Below are 24,750 nucleotides of genomic sequence, written 5' to 3' on the forward strand. Positions count from 1 at the left end.
AGCAGCTAGCTACGTGGTGTGTACTAGTGTGTCGCTATGAGACGTTGAGTGACTGCTAGTATAATATCGTAATACTGTTGTTATTGTGATAAGTGATAGCTTTACTATCACTCAGCTCTATATATGTAAGCATATACAGTACTTGGATAAAAATTTGCATGAATCAATTTTTTATAAGAGATTTGTGCAATACTAGGGTATCATAACAACTAAATCAATGCTAATAGCAGTCTAGATTTACAATACACCACCCAGGGACAGGCTTCTTGGACTTATCTTTTGTATACTTCAAACTTTTATGATTTAGTGCGATTACAAGTGAAGGTAGCACTAAAGGCATAATTATACTCTATGCATGGTTGTGTTAGGACATAATTATATGCACAAGTAGTCTCACAAGCACAGCTGGTTTTTGTGTGTGTGCGCATGTGTGCGTGCGTGTGTGTGTGTGGGCATAGAAAAACTGTTTGATAAAAAAAGCATTTTATTAGCAGAAACAATGTAATTTCATGATGTTTTCCCTTAACAGAGTTGTCGTGTGTCCTTAGCAACAATTGTTCTATCCCAAGTGGTATATTGCTTCATTTTTTGTGTTAACTGTTTTCATTGGCTCTGCTAGAATTTTGCCAGTGTCAACTAAAAAGTGGCAAATGTAACCAGATGATATTTTCTACACCTACACATATATGGAAAAACCAGCTACTCGCAAGATTATAATGTACAAGAACATCACCATTCTATCAGGGTATTTTAACACATGTCCGTCTTCATCTGATTTTTAGTACTCTATGCTAGGGTTGGAACGAAGGTCAAATTTTAACTTTTGAAGCTTTGTACACACCCACATGGTCACACACTTTTTTTGCAGCTGTACTACACAGGCTCTAGTGTAACTACTTAGACTACAAAATTTGTCAACGATTCTGTTGCATGCTTCCAGGAATATCTGAGATAATCTCGACATTCCAGATCATGGTTACTAAGTTTTGGAGGAGCAAAACTACCTTCAATGATTACAATATCTCCAAAGGTTCTGAATTCTCTGGTTTTGTCTCAGTTACTACTTTTATTATGCCTTCATAACAAATTCATAATAATTAGTTGGTAGTTTTAACCAATGAAATAAAAGTGCATGCTCATATGGTAATGGTTGCCATGGCACTATATTATCAGAGATTCAGCTGCTTTGTCCACACTACTGTATAAAGAACCATTGAAAAGTGAATAATTTGAGTGTAGAGTCTACGAGTTCCCTTAGTAGCACTGCTACATGCCTTCAGATTACAGATTCTACACTGTATCCATACACTATTGTAAACAACATTGATAATGGATAATATGGTTACCATGGATACACGTATATCTTACATGGTTTTGTCCCATGAAACATGCGTGCTATCAGTGTTAATATACATGTATGTTTCATGTGAGATGCATGGATTTTGGACGCTTTCCCAACATGTTGCATGCATGAGACTAACGTGCATATTTGTGTTAACACTTTATATATGTCATAAAATGTACTGATACTAAATGCTGGCATGCATGTAATGTGCATGGTGTTTGTTACTACTATGATTACTGCTATATATAATGCTTACCATGCACCCCGGCTGCTATGTAAAGTATTACTGACTATCACAGTATGTAGAACTGTCATACAAACAGGATCAGAGTTGCATAACTATTTCTCACAGTTTTAACAACCATGCAATTGTTGGCTTTCATTGTGGGATTCTACATGCAGCATGCCCAATATGCATGTACTATGCATGGTACATGCATGGCAATGGAATTCGGTCCCTGTATCCATGGTACATGCATGTCCCCCTCACTGTAACATCCATGCTCCATGATACATGCACTTCACATTCATGTAAAACTCATGTTACAGTAATGATGCATGGAGGTTCAAGTTGGCTGGCCAGGGATGAAGCAATTGCTCTACATCACGCTCTCTTTCTTGTAATGGTAAACAATCTTTCATTACTGTACCCACAACGCATATCCTATTTTGAACCCTAACCAAATGCCATAATCACATTAGGAATCTGCATAAAAAACAGGACTAATAAGCTGACCTAGTATAAGAGTGTGCATGGGTACAAAGTAAAAATCTATTAATACTCACATAAAAAGCATATGTACACACATAAGTGGTATCACATCATCACTCCACCAGACGGTTTCTCATCTTACATCTGCAGTCTTTATGTATCAACATTTGGGAAGCGACTGGCAAGTTAACAATATCATTTTAAAGTCTTTTTTGTGACCAAACAATATGGTACATACAGTATGGTATAATTATAGTTGTAGGTATACAGTACAGTACAATTCAGTATGGTATATAGCAACAGATAAACTAGCATGACTAAGGTAGATACTAAATTTGCAGTTTTGGGTGATGATCCCCTTGTTGAGCGCTTTCATAGCAATGATTCCTACTATGTAGCTTATAATCCCATGCACCATGTTTCACTAACCAAGGTTAACAGATGGTGAGGCTACAGAATAAGTGCATATTAAAAGTATTTGTCTCACCACTATAATTCACTTTACAATAGAACCTTTTTGCTGGAAACATTAAAACACCTTGCACATGAGACATAGAACTATGGACTCATTAAGATCATATTAAAGGCCTTATGTATGTAAAGTAGTCTGGAAGCCCATATACACAAGGAGCACTTGAAACAATGATCCGATTTGTGTTAGTATACACCATTTAGACCCATGAAATTAGGATACCTCACTAATAAGGGAACTTTTCATGGACAGGTTCCAAAGCACTACAGCACAATACATTGGATTGTTCTGCAGTGACAGAGGTGTCCATATTGAGGGCTCATGTCTTCAGCATCTGAAAAATTGGTACCAACCTGCAAAATGAAAGCAAACAAAGCCTCCGGCAGCCATGCTAAACACAGCTATTACCACCCAGCAAACCAGCACTGGGATTCCTGTGCACCACTCAGGCAGTTGAATCTTGTGCAGGAAAATCCTCCTGGAGCAGGACTAGTGGATCACAAGGAGAGGTTGCTGAACCTAAAGTTCCACAACTACCTACATACCACTAAAGGACAATTAAAAATTTGCTTCCCCAGTAAATATCAAAGTACATTCCTACATACGTATATACATACATACATACATATATATATATATATACATACATACATACATACAGACACACATACATACATACATAACATACACACATACATACATACATACATACATGCATACATACATACATACATACATACATACATGCGTACTTGTACATACATGCGTACTATGTGATTTTCAGTCAACTTTGGTTAGTTCTATGGTGTCCAGTTTACAGAACAACATGCAAACTAGACACATACACTGGCTGTTGCGAGCATACCCAGTGAAACAATGAGACAGTTTTGCCTCACAAGTCAATTGTCTGTGTATTCGAAAATCCCACCTACTGTGTGACACGAGACTGTACAGTTGGCAGTTGCTTTCAAGACAATCAAGTCCCCATTATACTGTATACAGCTGGGTTGGCTTTTCCTCAGTTTATAACAGATCACCAGGGAAGAATGGAATGCTTGGTAAAGGAAACGGCAACAACAACTGGGTATTTCTATACTTTGCGTACGATTGCCAAATAATCAGCTATGCTACCACGGAGACATATGCACTACGACACTTAACACACACACACACAAATATACACACATTACACTCACATCGTAGTACATTCAGTAAATGCACAACAACATACACACATTACGCTCACGTCATAGTACATACAGTAAATGCACCCATGCACCCACAGAGATCCATATATATATACTACAAACTGTATTTTTAATTAATCATTTTAATCTTTTTTATGAGACTAATTACAGATGGCATTTATTGGATGCAACCTCTGCTGAGCACTTATTGCAAACACAATTCTCAAAAAGTCACATGCAATTTATACTTCTGGAGTAGTAATGGAAGAGACTGCCTAAGAGACATAAATTGCATCTACCATTAGTTCAATAAGGCTTCCTCTAAAAAATTTATATGTACGTATGTCCCACTATAATCAATAAATAATTGCAGGGAAAACTCACCAGCCCAATATACAGATTACCTTCAACTTTGCATTCGCTTGAGATTAAGAAACCGGACACAAGTTGTCTTAGAATCAAGTCACCAGCTGGTCTGGGGTTTTCTGTATTGTGATGTTGAGATTCTGACCCCCTGTTATGTTTACATGTTTTTAGTAGCCTTCTTGGTCCCAAGTAGTAATATAATATGCATCAACTGTCCGACCATTTTTTCCCATAAATGTATTGTTGAAGATTTAAAATTTATAATTTAGTCAAGACGCTAAGGAGCCACACCGCAGCCCGGGATCTGGAATTCCTGCTGCATTTGGAGCTGATGGAGTGATGCAACAGCCTACTTGATCAGTATTTTACTCTCCTAGCACATAAGAGCTGACAAGGTTTCTATGCTATTTAGAGACCCAAAGATGATGTGGGAGAGATTTACCCACAAATTAATTGCTAAGGCCACAGGCTGAGGTAATTAATATTGGGTAGCCAAGCCATGAGGGCTAAATGGCATAGAAACCGATGTTCGCTACCTCTAGAAAATTTTCCTGAGCAAAGTGGATACAGAAAGAACAAAAGTAAGTGAAAAAACTGTGGCTGCTATATTGATATTTGCCTGGCGTACTAGTTGATAGTGACAGGTCAGAGCCACTGTGACATTAGTAGGCAGTGGCAGAAAGTAATCAAACAGTAAAGCTATTTCCCTGCTGAGTAAAGGAGGTAAAGTGAGCAAAGAAACTGACTGTATAGTATTAAGATTTGTCACCAATGACATTTAGTGAATCAATGACAATGATGTCTGTCTTGTGTAGAAATAATAAGCTAACAGTAAGGTTATTTCCCTACTGAGTGAAGGAGGAAAAGAAAGAGCATAGAAAGTGGCAATCTGTGGCTGCCTTTGAGTCTTGATAGTCAGACATGGAATCAGTACATTAGCACGAGTTTCTTGTTCAGAAATTAAACAAACAGCTAAGCTTTCTTGTTTATGGTTTTGTTGATTTTCATTGGATAGATGTAGTGAACAACCACAACCGCATTGAGGTTACTAAGTGCAACCCGCATTGAGGTTACTAAGTGCAACCCGTGGTCTAGTTGTGGTTGTTCACTACATCTATCCAATGAAAATCAACAAAACCATAAACAAGAAAGCCTAGCTGTTTGTTTAATTTCTGAACAAGAAACTCATGCTAATGTACTGATTCTATGTCTGTTGTATAGTTGTGTGAATGTGGTTGGTGCTCACCTATCCTGCAGCAGCTTTGATCATGTGGGTGGACACTTTGTTATAGTCAATAAATGCTTCCCTTATCCCCTTGGCAACACAGCCATTCTGAGGCTGGAGAAGTACGTGGCTCTCACAACACACACCAAGATGGTAACAACATATCACCACACCCACCTTTATGGCCCGTGCTACCACTCCTACTGAGCTCTGTAGTAAGGTTTCAATTATGCTTATTTGGTAGGCCTGTTACGATGGCGGAAATGTGATACAGTAGTATGCTGTTGTCATGTAAACCTTGTGTTGCAATAGCTATCACTATGGCAACATATCACATAAATCAGGGTAGCTACATTTCGTGTTGGACTAGTTGAGGTGTCCATAGTAATGTAAACTTTGCCTAACAACGGAGTGGCACAAATGATTGTGTGAAAAATGACACAACTTATCATACCAGTGTCCCTGAAGTTGTCATCTGGTGATAGTGCTGTACAATTCATCTCGTTATGAAATACCACAGTCAACACCTGTGACAAGATCACATGACCTCACAAGATAATACACAAGTAACGGTTCCCACATATCACCTTTATTTTGTACCATGCAATTTGTCATAGCAGTTGCAACAGTATCGATATGCTGCACAAAACGATTTGCTAGACAATGGCTTTGTTAGCTTATAGTATAGTTGAAAACACCCACAAAAAATTCTTATATCATAGCCTTCCCAAATAGCACTACTAGCTGCCACAATAAACATATCATAGGAGTGGTCATTAATACAGTACATGAGTTTTCATGTCCCAACAACGGACCAAGTTAAACACCAATTGGGACCTATATACTTGACACGGTCACTACTGTATATTGAGGTGGTGTTATAAATGAGGTCATGAAGTACATCTCAGTTGTGTTTAGGACCTATATACTTGACAAGGTCACTATATTGAAGTGGTCTTACAACTCTTGGCCTAAACATAAAGCTTCACCACAGCAGCACTATAGTATTGGATTACAATAGAATAATGGTATATGTTATAGCTCCTAACGGAACTGCTTCTAGAACACCTACTACTGAAACTAGTACTGCATGTGCACACTAAAAGGATTAGAAAATGGCAAGCCATAGAATACATATTCCCTAGGTGGGGAATATATAATCTATGCCTGCACAATGTGACCTCCGTAAAACAAACAAAAACGGTAAATTCACAAAATGTAAAAATTTTCTAACTCAGAAGTGGGCCCACAAAAATGAGTACTTCCCTGCCAATTCACCTGAGTAAATGATGCAAACCTAGCTGTGCTTTTTGTGGGGTCACCAAGCTGTGCTAAACTGGACACTGAATGACTGACATACTGGCATATCAAATGAAGATAGCTACTCATGTAGTCCCAGGAAATCCAACTAATCAACAATTGCAGTTTACACTATCATACCATATAGATATATTCAGTGTTCACTATTTCATGTTCTTATAGCCTTCATTTCCTCCACTCCCAGCAAGTTCAGCCCATGGCGAATCTGTTTCAGTCATCTCGTGTGTTTGTGAGATGGCAAAGGAAATCTTCACCTACTGTAGTAAGACTAGCTGCCTGTATAATTCGCTCCTTGACTTCGCCACATCACTTGAGAAGAAGAACCCCGAGGAACCCAGCTGGGTTGATTCGAGGGTTTTGTCCGCGAGATTCACCAACCCCCTGAGTAATGTGACTTTACGTAAAACAAACAAAAACGATAAGTTCACCAAACGAGAGAAATTTTCTAAGTCAGAAGTGGGCCCAAAAAAAAAATTGGCGCGGTCAGGATGTTTTCTCCTTGTTATTTTCATTTGTATTTGTATTTGTATTTTAAGGATAAAGGCTTATGCCTGTACATCCATAAACAAAATTAATTATTATTATGTACTTAGCTATTCTAATTACTATACAAAATCAAATAAGCAATTACTGTAGTATCTGTCTAGCAGTGTTTTAAAATCATTGACAGAGGGAGAATCAACAATAGATTGGGGTAATGAATTCCAGTCATTGATTACTCTGTTACTATAAAAATTAGATCTTGTATACGAATTAGTGTGATGTTTGAATAATTTCCTTGTGTGACCTCTTGTTACAGTAGAAGTGGATGGGGTAAATAAATGATTTTCTATATCATAACTGCCTTTGAGAATTTGGTACAAATATATCAAATCACCCCTTCGTCTACGGTGTTGTAAAGATGGTATGTTTAGATGTCTTAATCTGTTGCAGTATGATAAATGGTTGATAGATGGAATCATTCTGGTTGCTTTACGCTGCATTCTTTCAAGTTTTTGATTGTCAAGTGTGTAAGAAGGTCCCCATATGACATTGTTATATTCAACAATTGGGCGGACAAGTGTTTTTTCATGTAGCTAATTATAGGAATTCTAGAGAGTAACTCATTATCTCTAAGCACCCCAAGTAGAACCAAATGGACACTCGTTCCTAACATCGACACAATAGATCTCGAAACATTTAAGAACGCTGTAGCTAAGTAATATAATATGTGATTGTAATGCTCATTAGCGTGTTGCCCCTAGTGGACTTTGCTAATTAACAATAATAATAATAACACTAGTTACTGTTGTAATTTTGCTAAAAAAAAGAGCGCTTGCGGTTTTTTTATGGCAACTTAGGGTGACAAATAGCATGGAAGTGAAAAGAAAGATTGGTGGCAGCAAGAGTTAATAATTGAGAGGAGAGTGTCCAACACAATTTGGTGGCAGTGTCAAACCGGAAGTTCAGTATCTGATGATTGACGAAGCTATAAGACAAAAATAAAAACGTACAATATAAGTTTGTACTGTTTTGTATAGTGTATCAAGGCTCTAGTGTGTAAACTGTAAGATTAGTTCTAGTTTAAAGGGAAAAATTATAACTCGCATTCTACAGCAAATTAGCAGTTGCTAAAGTGTGCTCTAGTGTTAGCTTATATCCAGTAAGAAAGCACAGTATATTTGCCCAAACCATTTGTGAGTTATGGTAATTTCATGGGAGCCGTATATGCATGAACTGTACAGAGCACCCTTAAAGGTCAGTACTTGCAAAAGTACCATTACAAAATAATTGTTTTAGAGGCGCTTACTGATGCCTTGAGAAGAAAACTGCATTGTAATCGTAATAATTATTGTAATTTTAATATTTACGCAGCTTATGCTGATTTTCAGTGGAGCCCTGAAAACAACATACAGATATATACACCAAGTACACAAAACAACAGCTAGAAATACAAATACTCAAAAAGATGACAAAGTGGCAGCCTCCACAACATTTGAAGATAAACTATTCCAAAGTTGTTCCACGATGAAAGAAACTTCTTTTACCAAAGTTAGTGGCAATCCTGGGAACAAAAAGACGATTTGCATTAATTGGTCCACAATAACCTCTGACATCTTTAGAAAAATGAAAATAGCTATTAAATAGAAAGGCGAATAATTACTAACAGATCTGTAAACTTAACTTGAATGGCTGTGTGGTAACATCGATGTCCAGTCAAAGTAAAAGATAATCTGGAAGCACAAGATGGTGGCAACTTCTTAGTAAATTTAGAATGTATTCTTTCAATCATATTTTAAAATTAGCTAGGGTAGTTAGCATTAGTGATACACCGACATGCCGATACCACCCCGCCCAAGTTCACTACCGATCCGATACCGATACATTTGAGGCCAGAAATGGCCGATACCGATCCGATACCGATACTTTGTCCCACAGGCATTTCTCACAAGAAACAGCTAGTGATTTAGCTCACTAAACTCATTTGCTAATCCCATCAACTGCAGTTTGCTGGTTTTGTGGCTATCAATTGCGCGAAGATAATAGTTTATGGCTTCAATGAATCTTATTTCGTGGCTTACTTCAGTTCCCACTGTACTATTAATGCTAGTAGCTGGCTTCTTTTAAGGAATTCATGGAGCTTTTGCTCAACTCCGTTCAATGCGCTATGTACGCCGCCATCTTGATAAGTAATTAAGTGACGTCATCCAAAGTATCGGCTGGTATCGGGAATTTATATAGCTTTACCGATACAAGTCCGATACTGCCAAAATAGGGCCGGTGCATCACTAGTTAGCATTTTTACAGTGGAACCTGCTATTCAGGACACTTGTGTAATCTGGACACTTTTGATATCAGTCCCAACACAGAGCTCGAATTGAGAGTATATATACAGGGTATATGAAGTATACCTGGTCCCAAATTGATTTACTCTTGATTTCTTTTATATAATAGGATAGTCAATTAAAGTATATTCAACAGTAGTGCAGTGGAGCAGCAGTAATTTTCAAGATAGTTCGGTTGATGCTATCTACTACCCTTCAATACTGCATGACTTTTGAAAATATAATAGCTACTGTAGCTAATCCATGCTTTGGGCTTGTAAGATGAATACACTATACATACTTTAGTTAGTTGCCACTCAACTAAATCAACTTGTATCAGATAGAGTCAAACTGATAATCAGAACACTTAGTCTCAATACAGGTTCACTGTATACTTTAACTAGAGAGAACTCACAACTGCATGTGAAGTGTATTATTATACCAATGTAGCATCATAAACTCTTCACTGTATGAAACCTGGCATTCATGACATTATTTTGTAAAAAATGTTGCATGTAATTATAAGCTCTTATCTTTACATCTACTTGTTTTGGCCCAGGCTTGTGACAACCAAGAGAGACAACCTGTATGTTTGCAATGGTTGTGGGTTACTGATCAATATTGAACACTACATGAAAATCTCAGATATTTCAGTCGTAATTTCACAATTTTGCATAACTGTAAACTGATCATTGATTTCCATATGTACATACATAGGTGGATCTAGGAGGCACTGTCAGGGGGGGCCAAGGGGGGCAAAAAGTTTTAGTGTACAACAGTGTCTATTCCACTAAGAGGAATTCTAGTACACAGGTTATACTCAGTTGCATAATTATATTCAGTATAGCTGGATGAATGATAGACATACAATTTTAAGATTGTAATTAGAGAAAAATTTTTAAAATTAGACCTCCTAGGTTTGAATTTGGGAGCATTTTTGGTAACATTTAGCTAAAACGTGTATGCTTGCAATGTATATAAAGATTAGTTAACCTATCTGAGATAAAACCTGTTTGATGGTAAAGTGTACTAAATCAAAATATAAAGGTGTAGCTAGTATTGTTATGACATTAGAATTGTGACTGTTCTATTAGAGTAGTGACTGCTCTATTAGAGTATCTCGATCTTGGCACAATAACGTAAACTTACTTTCTTTACAGTGTACAGTATAATTGTAAAGTATATTTATAACTGTTGTCTTCTATTTTCCCATTGGCTTTCTATACTTCTGAATACAGTGTGAATGATTCCAGTTTCTGGTATCAATATAGTACTGTGAGTCCAAGGGGGGCAAGGGAAGGGCCAGGGGGGGGCACAGCACCCCTTGGCCCCCCCTCAGATCCGCCTATGTGTACATACATAAACTCCAACAAGAGAAACAAGTAACATGTAAATATCATGTGTAAATCTCTAAAAACTTCAGTGTCACAATTCCCTAGGAGTTATCTTCAGTTTTATTCCATCTTTTGCTCTGAGGATGACCTCCAACTCCTTTAGAGGGACTTCCCCTTCTACTGCTTGTGTCAGTTTAAACCTGTAGAAGTGCACATGTACTTAAAGTTAATCCTGACAATGAGTGTATGCAGGAAGGGGTTTCAACTATAGCTTACAATTACCTGACTGCTTTATTAGAGTATCTCGATCTTTCAACTGAAATTATTGGTTAGAACAATGCTACAAGTGTTGCTATCACATTACTTTACTATAAGATAAAGGTCCTGTTATATGGCCTCTCATTGTAATGCCAGCTAACCTGGCCTGTTGTGTAAACACGATGTCGGGGACCTGTTCAGAATTTTTGTCCTGTCCTTGCTACTGTTACCCACGCTTATTCCTTCCACCATGTCACAGATGACAGTTTGTCACTGCAGCAGCCAATAAAATATAATTCACTGGACTTATTTATTAACAGATTTTTGGGCACGATTCCTTCAATTTGGGCCACCATCCCATTGATTTTGAGAGAAAGAGGTATTACTGAGGGATGTTACTAACTGTTAACTATTGTATACTATGTATTTGTATGTAGCTATATGTGTGCACTGTATTTGACACCATAAAAAAAAAGATTGACGAAACCTGAAGCTTCAATTTCTCAATGTTTCAAGTGTAGGGCTTCCTGAACCTCTGAGGGTACACCCATACTGGTACAAGTCAGAATAGTGAACACAAATGCATGTAGCATAGGTTCACTACTAAAATAGTTTGCACGTTTCTCAACAACTCTAACCTCCTCAGTATTTTAGCAATAGCAACTTTCTGCTCATTCATAGCAAAGTTCTGTCCTATACAATTCCTATTGTAGAACACAACAGAATAAACAGTCAGTACAGTGGAGGTGTGTACTAACCTTGGACCAGCTGAGAATGGGACATAAGCAAATGGATCTCTTCCCTTAGAATTTTCCACTGTAAACCTCAAAGGATCAAACTCCTATAGTACAAGGTTGATGAATAACTGTACAGTAATTAGTTAGCTACTCAACGATGAAGTTTAACTTTTTGTGTTATTGAGAACTCTAGGAAAATGGGAATGGGACAGGATCACAGGAATGAAAAATAGCAATGACTAATGAAAAAGGCCTGGTAATGGTCGTCATGTCATTATGCAGGTTGTATTTTACAACAAAATGCTTCTTTGCAGCATTGTTGGAGCCATCCACTCAATTGATTGGAACACTCTACAGTGATAGAGCAGTCACTTGCATTACAATACTCTAATAGAGCAATCAAGAATGTTTTGTAAGTAACTATCCTACCAGGGATCTGCATTCTAAGTAAGCCTGTGAATCTGATAGACTAGACCTAAGATTAGGTATATAGATTAGGTAAGTTGTCATCACTGAAAGCTAGCTACTTCCTTTAAACCTCAAAAATATTAAAGATTTAAGAATTGACAAAGTGTTCTATAAACTTAAATATTATAGGCTTCAGGCTCTGCAGCAACACCTGCAGTTTCTGTAAAGAAGACATATGTCAGGATATGCAGCAATATGCTTGTCAGGCTGGAGTGGTTCCATGACTGTTCATTGTCTATAGCTTCTTTACTGAAGCCACTCCAGATCAACGAGCATACAACAAATACCATCAGAGACCAGCATTGAAAGCCTGTGAATTTGATAGAGTATAGCTAGGTATACAGTGTGAACACTGAAAACTTCCTTGTAAATATTTCAAAGATTCAACCATGAAGTTTACATGCTAGTAAGTTAAATGACATACAGTACCTGCATATAGATGTAGAAAGTTGTTGACTTGACTGCTTTATTAGAGCAGGTGACTGCTCTGTTAGAGTGTTTCAGCAGAAGAACCCAACCTGTGTATTAACATGATGACTTTTACCAAGCATTTTCCATTGGCCGCTCTAGTTCCTGAATTTAATTCCTGTCCTATTATCCTAGAATTCTACAAACCCAGAGGTTTACTTATACTCTGTACACTGTACAAATTTACAAACTATTTCCCTATATCCAACTGACTTTCCTGCATAACAATATTTTTATTTATTAGTGACTGCAGCATGTGTGTATGTGTCTATTTAGCTTTGAGACAAAAATAACTGGTTTCAAAAATTTAGATTCTTCTGTACCAAAATATTGGAAATGTGTGCAATATAACTCAGTATACTACAGTCCCACCCATCATTCGTTTATACACACACCTCCACATCATCTCCCCAAACTGAAGCATTGTGGTGAAGAGCATAAATTCCAAATACCACCTTGGTACCTGTCATGAATATACACATACGTACATAGGACTTTATATGACACTACTGCAGTTTGAAAGCTCTAATACAATAATTATACATATGTATCACTAGATAGTATATTCATACACACTTCACTGTTGTGTACAGACACACCTTTGGGCATCACACGTCCATCAAAGTCTACATCTTGTGATAATTCTCTACCAATGGCTGGTACTGGTGGGAACAGCCTCAGTGACTCCTTGATGCACAAACCAACATACTCAAGACAGCTCATGTCATCCCTGTAAGTGTAGAACGTCACTATACACACCATTTAAAGCTGCTAATTTTACAACAAGACAATCAATCACAAGATGTACTCAGCCAAGATACGCCGTATACAAACTCATTCTGTAAAGAAAACACTTACACATGATCAGTGACACTAGATGGTTTCAGAGTACACTGTGTATTAGGGATCATAAAGGTTTGAACTTTTTTGGCCAAAATAAATCAGCCTCACAATACCTTCATGGTGTCTTGGCAGTATAGTATAGTGGCGTAACCCCCCAAATTGGCAATATTGTGCACTTTTTCATAAAACCATGAAACTTTCCACATAAATAGTACTCCTCATGACATGCATTTTAAGATACAATGCCATTGCTGAGTTGACCTTTGGTGACCTTTACGGCCATTTTTGTACAGAAAATTGATCATTTTTGTCTTTAACTCTCTGAGGCAGTAATTAGCTTGTTAAAAAATGGTACCAAACAAAAGATCTTGCTGATAGAAAAAACTTGGTTTTTATTTGAAGTCAATTGGTGATTTCATTACAAAGTTATGATCATTTGTACTAGCTGTAAAATCTGATAAATTTACCTGCCCTTGAGGTCAGGTAATTGGAATAGTTTAAAATGCGTGGGCGGAACAAATTACAAAACCTGCTTTAAGCCAAGCAGGGATAAATAATTTCAACTGTGTTGTGTTAGCAATACAACTAATTGTGCTTGTTTGTTTTTACTACAGAACAACGACTGTCCTTGGGTGTGTGGTCTACAATAGAGCAATGTTTTATAAAAATGTGCCGCCAAAAACCAGACTAACAGATTACTGAATCCTTATAATTTCAACACAAGTGGCTAAACAACTAAAACATCTAGGTCCTGTGGAAGCGATTTTTTAAGTTACTGGTAGTATAGACGTTTTGTTGAACTTTTAGTAGTTTTTTCGAGTGAAACAAGCTCTTTGAAGGCTTGTATCTGAGTCACTGGGGAGAAAAACGCTTCCACAGGACCTAATAAATTTAATATACAGTATCACTATGCCCCAGAAAAGCCAATAGAGCCTACATACAGCTTTTGCTGTATTTGGCGGCGGAAAAACATGGTAGTGACAGCTGGAGCTGAGCGATGTAAGGGCTGGGTTACTTGTGTTACTACAACAAATTGTAATGTTCCACCTGTCTCAAACTACACTGTAGCTACATAAAAACATTAAATATGAAGAGCTTCGCCTTCATTTAAAACTTTTCACGCTGCTACACTGGTTTTATGGACTTCTTAAAAAGTATCGATAGGCATTCAAAATTTTGAATGATTGCCCATGACTATACCGTAACCTATCAAATTTTGCAGCTAATAAAAATACTCATAACTTAAGAATGAATTTACCTATTGACTTCAAATAAAAACCAAGTTGTTTCTATCAACAGGATCTTTATTTTGATACCAAGTTAATTACTGCCTCAGGGAGTAAAAGACAAAAACGATCAATTTTCTGTACAAAAATGGCCGTAAAAGTCACCAAAGGTCAAATCAGCGATGGCACTATATCTAAAAATACATGTATTGAGGAGTACTATTTATGTGGAAAGTTTCATGGTTTTATGAAAAAGTGTACAATTTTTTGGTTGTGCCGCTATGCTAGCATTGTTTAGGTATACGTAACCAATCCTCAAAATGCCTTCAGAATGCTTCCAATAGGTTGCCACAAAATTTGAAACAAAATTTCTATTGACTACTTGAACTGATGTTTAGATAAGCGTAACTCAATAATGGCTAAGGTTACGGGCTTGAATTTTTTTTGTTGTTCAACATCTCTTCAGCTCAACAGGTGCCTTATGGTAAGTACATTCAATGCATGCTTCATGGAGTTACCTGTGTCCTCATTTGTGTCCCAATTACCTTGCCAACAGTGCAAGGTGTTGATTTGTGGTAGTGCCCCTGGATGGCTTTCCTATGTCTGTAATGAGAATTGTCCGAGTTTTCCACTGTGATTGGATTTATTGCAGAAGTACTTCTTATGGTGTTCTCAATTTGTAACGCTGTGTAACAAGTTAAATAGCTGAAAATGAAGTGTAATGGCCACTTCACTATTTCAGTAATATTGATAGTTGGGACATGCACTCAGACAAAAACAATAAGCATGGTGATTATTATAACAGTAAAGACTTTATTACTACTAATGGCATCTTCAGTTCTACATTTGCATGTCATCACAGATATTATGCCATTACATTGTTTGTACCAGGTCAGATCTTCATTTTCCTTCTCATCAAACAGAGCATCCACCTCCTCCCTACACTTGGCCTGGTGTTCAGGGTGGATAGCAAGGTTGTATAGTGTCCAGGACAGACCACTAGCTGTAGTGTCATGTCCCTCAAATACAAATGTGTCCACCTCAGCTCTGATCTCTTCATTGGATAACCCAACTCCTTCTTCATCCTAATAGGTGTTAACAATTACAATGTAACAACCTCAGAAGTAATAAATTAAAACTCGGCTAATATGACATTGTGTGAAGCAATTCTCTACCAATAGCAGTTACGTATTTGGTTTTCTTGAAGATATGTAGAAAGAAAATTAACACGCACAAACATTATATTATTCAAATTATGCCACACCCTTGAGTGGTACAACAGTGCAGTACTATTTGAATTTACATTTTGCAAAAAAAAATTGTAGCTACTCTTGTGGCACATACATACGCACGTACGTATTGTAATTTATTTGGCTCTGTGTGCACATATAGACCAAAGAAAGTATTAAAGTTGCTACTATACAATTATATCGGCAAGCAGCTTTTTGATAGAATACTGTTGTCTGTGTAATATCTATACCCTTGCTTGCAGGAGTATATCAATGAAATCAAGGTACTTCTTTTTCCTCTTGTTGGCAGGTGCTCCATCCATTATACCATCATCATTACCAGTTTTCTAACAGGAAAAGCATAACAATATGCACTAGTCTAGGTAGTTTTGTATTATCAACAAAATTACAAATATAGAAATTGCAAACTGTCACACAAAATACAGTACAGTTATACAAAACAGTTATGTAAGGGATGTTACGAAAACACCCCCGCATGATTGATCACATGTGTGAAATTGTATGTTGCTAAAACTATATAGCCAGACTAATCCTACCAGTTGGTTCTACGACTAGAAATATAGATTACATTGACACTTGTGTACTGATAATCTAATCACCACAAATTGTTCTTTTACTAGTAGAACAGTGTATTTTCAAAATGTAGTTATGCTTAGCTAATTAGCAGTTTAGTGCCTGAAACCAACAGCCTCCAGAACAGCTGGGTAGGGACAACATAATACTGGAACTCAGTACAGGGGCGTAGCCGGGATTTTTTGAAGGGGGGTTCCAACAACAGTATTGAGTTACCATGCAGGCACAGCCCCCAGCCACTGAGAGACTTTCAATATTTTAATGAATCAAAACTCAGTAAATTATTTTATGCAAAAATAGTATATTAATTATAATGCATATAAGTACTATAGATAAAGCTACCTTACAGACAGCATAACACATAGAGACACATACAGTATAGACATCTGTAAGTGATAGTTATCCCACTGGTATAGGAACCATGAATCCACTGATACAAATTAAATGGAATGACTTATAATCAAAACATTATAACTACAATTTAATATGCATATTATATAGTATGTTCACGTTGAGCTGAATCCTGAAAAACAGCTAAAAATTAAAAGTGGATTTTTTCTCAACCGAGTTAACATTTCAGCCAACCAGATGATTATTGGTGACAGCAAAGGTGTCAACAACAGACATGTATGGTTTGGCTCCATTACAAGTTCGGGAAAGGGCTGTAATGGACACTGTACTTATATGGCTTCCCCATAGGAAATGTATTGTGAAAATTTTGATTGGCCGTAAATATTATGTCAAACATCTGAACAAAAAGATTTCAAAACATTTTTAGCGGATCAAGCAGTACTACAAATGAGCCAAATTTCAAGATCATGTGTAATTGCATCCATGAGTTATTAAATGTTTTTGAGGATTCAGCTCAACGTGAACGTACTATAGCATGGATTCATTTTGCATGCCCAAGTGATAAATTAATGGAGTTCTATATCTTTAAACATTGCACACCAAAGCTAGCAGAATAAGTTCATGCGCAGTTTTGTATTTAATGTTAGAATATCTGAAAAACTTCACTAATGAAGTTCCTTAACATATGGATAATTATATGCATGTATACGTGACTGCTCTACCCCCGTGCTGGTGAGAAGTAAGGTTGAATGCAGAGAAGATCTCGGATCCTGGCTGTTGTGGCTCCTTTAGCGCATGCCTATACTGCATGTTGCACCTCCTCACAGGTTCCTAGTGGGATAGCATTTACGTGACTGCTCTATTAGAGTATATACCTGACTGCTCTATTAGAGTATATCAAACTTTTAAACCAGTTTTCAAGAGGACTCACGTTACCTCTGTAAATCCTTCCCAGAGAGATAAATCATGTGCAAGCTTTATCAATCATTGTGCTGTGCCATACACTATTACTTACTCATTTTGTCCTGCCACACTAAATGGTGTGTTAGGGTCCTGCTGTAAACCCAGACGGAAGTCCAAATTTTACAGGGAGGTTCCTGAACCCCCCTCCCTATGCCCCTGCAGTAATTAGCTTAACAGAGAATTACTGAAGATTATAATCAAAAAAGGCTTTTTGTACTTCGACTAGTACAATGTGTGTGAGTGCACAATTACTTCAATCTACACATAACAGGGGCATATGCGGGAATTTTGAAAAGGGGTTTCCGCTACAGCTATGTGATGTAGTTTATATTGCCTGACTGCATTGTTGGAGTATACACCAAAATTATCATTCAAAACAATGCTACAAATTAGCTTTTATGTGAGTAACTATTATTCAACTGAGATAAAAGTTTCAGATTCTGGAAACCTGAAGCTTCAATTTCTTAATGTTTCAAGTAGTGTGTAAAATCCAAAGGGTTTCCTGAAACCCCTGGAAACCCCCCTGCATTAGCTGCCATGTTATGTACCGGGCCTTATCATCTACTGTTTTATTGATACCCTTTACTTTGATAAAGCATATGCAGTGTTACAGTACTTTGTCATAGTGCAGTGAATGCACACAAAACCATTGGAACTTCTTTTACAACCATACCTGGGAAATGGTTGCATGTCAGTTAACAAAGGCACTCCTACTACAAAACACAGCCCCACCCACTTTTTCTTCCAGCTCCTTCCTCCTCTTAGTGATGATGTCCATGGCAAAATCATGTACCAGTTTAGCAGCTTTCTTGTAACGTCGACTGGATGATGTGAGATTGTAAATGATGTCAAAATAGTAGGGAAAACACCTGTAGTGGAGATCACATGGTTGCTACATACATAATGTTACAAAACATATGTCCTATAATCCAACTTTACATCAATGGACTGGTATACTGACCCACTAACAGTGTTAGTTTAAAAAGCAATATATTACTTGCAGCTACTGCCATTGTAATGTTATGTGCTGTATTTCAAAAGTAATTAGTAATATCTACAACCAAGCTGTGGTAAAGGGTGTGTCCTGGCTATAAAGTATGAAAAAGCAACATCAAAGGTGGCGGACAAGAAATGGCTGCAATTATATTATGTTAACTTTGCAGCCATTTCTTGGCTGCTTCCTTTGACATCACATAGATATAATTTTTTTTTTTTTTGTATTTGATGACTTTTGTCTATCTCTTTTTAGTTTTTTAAAAGGTGAGTAGAAGAAAGCAACATTAGTAAATATTTCAAAACTTCATATTAATGTTGCATGTATTGAAGGAACTCAAAACGAGCTTGTTACATGCATGTAGCTATGGATGGCTTTCTCATTGATTTCCATTACATTCATTACAGATGGCTTGTACACTTGTAGCTTGATAGTTTACTTACACATGCAAGAAAATTTAAAGTGGTTTAGCTGGTAGACATGACTATAAATTACACTATCGCCAACTGATCTATTCTTGAGAGTATTTCAATCGTGTGACTCTCATGTATATAGCCTATTGACCAGTTATTAATCATTTTGTAGTACTCTAATAGAACGCACATTTTTTCTGAGCACTTCTAATACAATGCACATAGAATGTTCTAGAATTTACATTGATAGAACTATGAAATTATTAACTTATATATGTATATATACCTTTCTGATGTAGTAAACTAGAATATTTTCATTTATAAGGTAGAAATGAACAGCTGACAGCAGTGGCAGAGTGGTACATGTAAAGGGTTTGGACATAGTTGTGGAGGTTCCTGGTTCAAACCCTGAACAATTTTTTCCAATGTTTCCATGCAATTTTTAAAACTTCTTGGTGACTGCTCTATTACAGTCTCGATCAGGCTTGTTTCACATGTTTGATATTTGCTTTATATCCCTTTATACTTTTAAATCATAAAAGGTCTGTGCTATGATGGTTAGCCTATGATTCTTAAGTTGTTTCTGTCAGTAGCTTACCTGTAAGCAATTCTTGAAAACTGCTTGTAACTTTGCACCAATCTGTACACAAATTGAATTATAAATGTGCTATGATATGCTGTTATACCCTCCAAATTTAAAAAGAATTTAATAAGGCTGCACCAGGTATGGCAATTTTGGAAGGTGGTGCAAAAGAAAATTAATGGAAGATGAAGAGAAATACAAAGAAAATAAGACAAACTTTGAAGGCGTGTATCACGGCTGGACCAATTTAGCTCAAATTTGGTATGGACGACTCCCCACCTAAGGGATGTTTTATACTAGTTGATACTGAAGAATGAATGCATGAAAATTATATTTTCTTGGTTCCTATAAAATACACACTTGTCCAGCTTTCGTTGCCAACACAACACATTATTGTGTGGCCTTGATTAATTATATTATTACATCAAATGTAATTGTGACCCGCTGAGGGAAAATCCGATTTGTTTACATTTTCCTAGAACTTCATTTTATGACTTTGTGTTGTCTAGAGGGAAAAACCAATGGGATGTTAAAGTTTCAGTGTCATCTGCTAAGTGCTTTTGGAGTTATAGCGATAGAAAACAAGAAGAGGAAAACAGTTGATATGTACAGTGCTATATGGGGAAAAAAACTACAGGTGCTTGTTTAATTGATCATAAGTCTTGAGTACAACGAGCTACAGAGTTGGGACTTGTGTCATTCTATTCCCCATGAACATCCATGCCATTAAGCAAGAAGGCTGTTTAAGCGAAAAAGCAACAACAAAATCATGTTTTACTAAACAAACACATAACTCTGGTTTGCTTCATGGTAGAGAAACAAAACAATGATGCTACAAATCCAGTAGTGCACTAGATACCTCAATTCATGTCTTCCTTCCTGGTATACTGGAGTGATTACAATGTGCGTAAATCTTTTCCGTAGCATGCATTTTTTACCCAATGTATTTCAATGGCATTTATCTCAAAAACAGAATTATGCAAACAAATCAGATTTGGGTCACTTATAATATAGGGGAATTCATTGCTAGGTAATTTCTCCTTGTATCATCGTTCTTCACTATGTACATAAAGAGATGAAATCAATGAAGAAAGATAGATTGTGTACAATCAGTTCAATGTGACATAAAAAAAATAGAGCTGAGCGATAGTTACAATCTATTGATTATCGTGATAGTGAGTAACAATCGTGATAATGATAGTGTGCAATCGTACCATCGCGATACATTAAAATATGTCTCACAAACATGAATAACAGCAGCAAACATGATAGTGTTGCAGTTGATGTTCAACTGAAAAAGTCCAGTTGAGCATGCACAACAACTGCAATACATACCAATTTTTACCAATGGAGTGTAAGAAAAGTAGATACCGTAGACTCCGGTTATTAGGCGCACATGGTTATTAAGCGCATATTGCCTGTTAAGCGCATATGGTAGACTTGTGCTAGACACCTGTTTGTTAAGTGCATATGGTTGAAATCGTCTTTGCCACCTCGTACGACATAGAATTATTGTCAGAACGAATCAGACATGTTACAGCACACTTGATGCCTCGCCAGGCCCATGTCTAGCAGATACTGTCGTCCGTTATAACGATAGCTGTAGGCTGTAGCTACCTGATGTCTAAGGATTTCTGTTTCCACGACTGAAGCAAACTATTGACTGGTGTTCAAATCAAGAAAACTGTAGTGGGCACAACTAATGCCCTCCTAGCAGAAATTCCTTACTGTAATTTATAAGCGCATGCGCTTAACAAGCATAGTAAATTTCACAGATAATTCCTCCGAAAATTATAAGCGCATGTGCCTAATAACCAGAGTCTACAGTAGGTGGTGTGTTAACTGAATTAGTATTCTGTGTCATTTATATGAAGTTGAGTGTCTTTTGATAAATGCTAGCAATATTGTGATACTGTCGTTATTGTGATATAAAAGTTACTATCAATCATGAATAGTGATAATTTCACTATCACTCTCAGTTCTAGAAAAAAAGACCATAACTCATGTATGTACGTGTATGCAACAAATCAAAGATTTTTGAGTTCCTCTTGAGTATGCAAATAAGATTACAGGGTGTATATCCAAGTTTTACTGTTAGACTCTTTCTTCACAAAGAAAAACAAAACATTTAAAACTTTGGCAGATTTTTTGTGTTTGTTTGGAATACGCAGTTTATCTATTGCAATCAATTGTTTATACTGTAAATTTTGTCCTGAGCCCCTGACCACAAGCCTGTAGTTACATAAATATATTTGCTTATTTAAAATCATTTATATGAAATAGTGACTGCATTATTGGAGTATCTTAGTCAAACAAACTGGAAGACATCTCTCAAAAATTTTGATTTTAAAAGCTCTAAGATTAGATTTTCGCAGTAAATGTGTAATGTAGGGAAAAGGTTGTCCTAAACTGTAGCTTTGATTCCTCTATTAGAGTAGTTACTTGACTGCTCCATTAGAGTATAGGGTTGCGACGGAAACTACAGAAACCCATCTACAGTAAGTCTGCCACTGCTTTTTAAATCATTGAAAGGCTCTACTGTGATGATCAATTTATCTACACTATGTTATTTTTGATTTACCTGGTAGTCATGAAAACAAATTGTATTTTATTCACAAGTTTAATTGTGTGCTGTTGCATCTTAAGCCTTTTCCTGATTTTCTTCACACCTCAACAAATTTGCACTACCATGGTTACTCTATAAAGTATCTACAGACCAATTCCAGCTCAATCCTTCAAGTAGTTTTACTCTGTAGGAATGACATTTTACATGTCAATTCTTTGTTAGCTCTGCCAACATTTAATGCATTTTGCACAAAACATGATTCACTTTAAGCCCCAGGATAAGTGTGCCTAATTGGATTAATGCAATAAGTTTGTCTTTTATGATGGTTTTAGAAAATTTGTAAAAGAAGAAAAAATGAAACTTTTATCATACATATCTGAGGGAGGGCAATAACTTTGCTCTAATTTAGTGTTCATACGTATTTGACAAAGAAGTGACTAGCAATTGCTAACACTAGGTTTTCTTTAATACAACCAAATAGGTTGGAGCAATATGAGTAACATTTCTTGGTCACTATAGCAACAGCAGAAAACAAGCAGTAATTTTCACAAATTACACAAATACACCAACTGTATTGTACACATCATGGTAGTTCACTCACGTTATCCTTTCCAATGCCAAGCTTGACAATTCATATACAGCATTAATGTAAGGATCACGCTCACTACATCAACAAAAATATAATATATACAGGGCATCAGAGAAGTGAACATGTGTATAATGTGTGATACAATTGAACATTTTCAATGTCAATAAAATTAATATTTCAAATGCTTCACTTTTATTTGCTTCATACATTCACTAGTGCTGCCACGATATGATGATGAGGTGATATGATATAGCCAATCGCTGCTTAGTATAATGATGTGGGGAGGCCAGACATATGGTATTTGGACAGTTACGTGTTGATGGTTTAGTGGTGGTCACAAGCCAAGCCCAAAGTAAACCATCAGGTTTTAAGGGTAAAACCTGATAAATATTAGCAGCTTTTGCTTGTGGCATACATCGAACTTTAACTTTAACTTACAATGAGGAGCATCAAACAATACGGTAGTACTGTTTAAGTAGGAATCGTCTGAAATGACGTGAGCCACCACAAACTGCCGCCTTTAAAAACCGGCCTAGAAATATCTTACGCAATGAAAATCACCTTTGCAGAATAGTATTAATCCATCTAACATCAAATGTAGTCATTAAAAACAAGAAAACACTTACAGGTATAGAATTTTTTTTTAAATCGCCAAATCTCAGAATTTAGTCTGCCTGTGCCTGACCACAGTCGCAAGCCCAGAGGCCTAACGAAGAAGCGCACAGTCACCATTTTACGCCACAATAACAAACTCACCGGTGGGATGTGCCTTTTGGGGTTCCGACGAGTGTAGGCCCTCTGTGCCTTGTCTTTTATCTTCAGTCTTCTTCTTCATCCAACGAAACCATATTGAGGCATTAATTTTCCATATCAACACTTTCTTTTAGCAGCATATTTAGATGCCACAGAATTATTTCAGAGCTGGATTTCAGAAGCCCTTCAGTCCCAACGTTACTATTATACCAGCTAGATATCTGCAACTTCTCCCGTTTGCGATAGGTTCTCGACCACACTAATAAAAAAAATCTAGGCGGACTAATAGCAATAGAGTATGGAGACTACACCTCTTAACAATCTAGCTATTTACGTATAATTTAAAGCATTGTTGCGAGTGCTATATGAAAAATAAAGCAAGAGGTGTGCTAATAAAGCATGAAGCAAAGCCGAGTACTTTATTTTTCATATAGCACGAGCAACATGGTGAAGTATTTCCGTGATATCTCCAGGACTTGCCCGTTTACATTAACAAACGTAACAGCAACGTTACTTTCTCCCACCCATCATCGAAGGATGATGGGTATGGCTATAAAAGCAATCCAGTGGTAGCACTCGTGTTGGCTGGGGTGATCGATCACTCAGCACAGCGTGGGCTATCAGCCTTCACCAGCTTGTGTGATTAGTCATACTGGTGTGAGCGCTGCAGGCTATTAGCCTGCACTAGAGCAGAGTCTGTGCTTTATTGCACTGCAATGAGTGCTTTAATCATACATTATAGAACTTTGTATGGGTGAGATCAAAGGAAAAAGTGTACTTTAAATTTCATAAAGTACACTCTCAGCCGGCCAACAGTGCTTCATGACCACAAAGAGTGCTTTATTGCACCACAAAGAGTGCTTTATTGAACGAATGAAGCACTTTTTGCGGTGCAATAAAGCACTCTTTGTGGGCAATAAAGCATAGTTTCCCACGTGCCTTAGTGCAGG

At 37.0% G+C, this 24,750-nt stretch overlaps 1 protein-coding gene and 1 long non-coding RNA gene across 3 annotated transcripts in view; both read right to left on the reverse strand.

The window, feature by feature from the left end:
* Positions 1-5,332: 5,332 nt before the first annotated feature.
* Positions 5,333-7,104, reverse strand: LOC136256358 (uncharacterized). Its single transcript, XR_010701471.1, has 5 exons — positions 6,748-7,104; positions 5,762-5,834; positions 5,605-5,707; positions 5,485-5,553; positions 5,333-5,421 (listed from the first exon to the last, which is right to left on the reverse strand). It is a non-coding gene; the product is annotated as an uncharacterized lncRNA (long non-coding RNA).
* Positions 7,105-10,099: 2,995 nt separating this feature from the next.
* LOC136257079 (cytochrome P450 4F4-like) overlaps positions 10,100-24,750 on the reverse strand; it is a 36,118-nt gene continuing 21,467 nt past the window's right edge. The window contains exons 6-15 of one of the 2 annotated variants that reach the window (XR_010701797.1): positions 23,060-23,122; positions 18,639-18,771; positions 16,246-16,341; positions 15,654-15,850; positions 13,296-13,426; positions 13,092-13,159; positions 11,782-11,864; positions 11,662-11,727; positions 10,782-10,965; positions 10,100-10,135 (exon numbers count right to left, since the gene is read on the reverse strand). Coding sequence is in view for 1 of the 2 variants with exons in the window: in XM_066050196.1 (XP_065906268.1) it covers positions 10,857-10,965; positions 11,662-11,727; positions 11,782-11,864; positions 13,092-13,159; positions 13,296-13,426; positions 15,654-15,850; positions 16,246-16,341; positions 18,639-18,771; positions 23,060-23,122 (946 nt within the window). In the remaining variant the exon portion in view is untranslated. Of the gene's footprint in view, positions 10,136-10,657; positions 10,966-11,661; positions 11,728-11,781; positions 11,865-13,091; positions 13,160-13,295; positions 13,427-15,653; positions 15,851-16,245; positions 16,342-18,638; positions 18,772-23,059; positions 23,123-24,750 lie in introns of those variants that run through there. The other variant, XM_066050196.1, reaches the window with a different exon arrangement.

Source organism: Dysidea avara, chromosome 5 (genome assembly GCF_963678975.1).
Source record: "Dysidea avara chromosome 5, odDysAvar1.4, whole genome shotgun sequence".
NCBI classification, from domain to species: Eukaryota; Metazoa; Porifera; class Demospongiae; order Dictyoceratida; family Dysideidae; genus Dysidea; species Dysidea avara.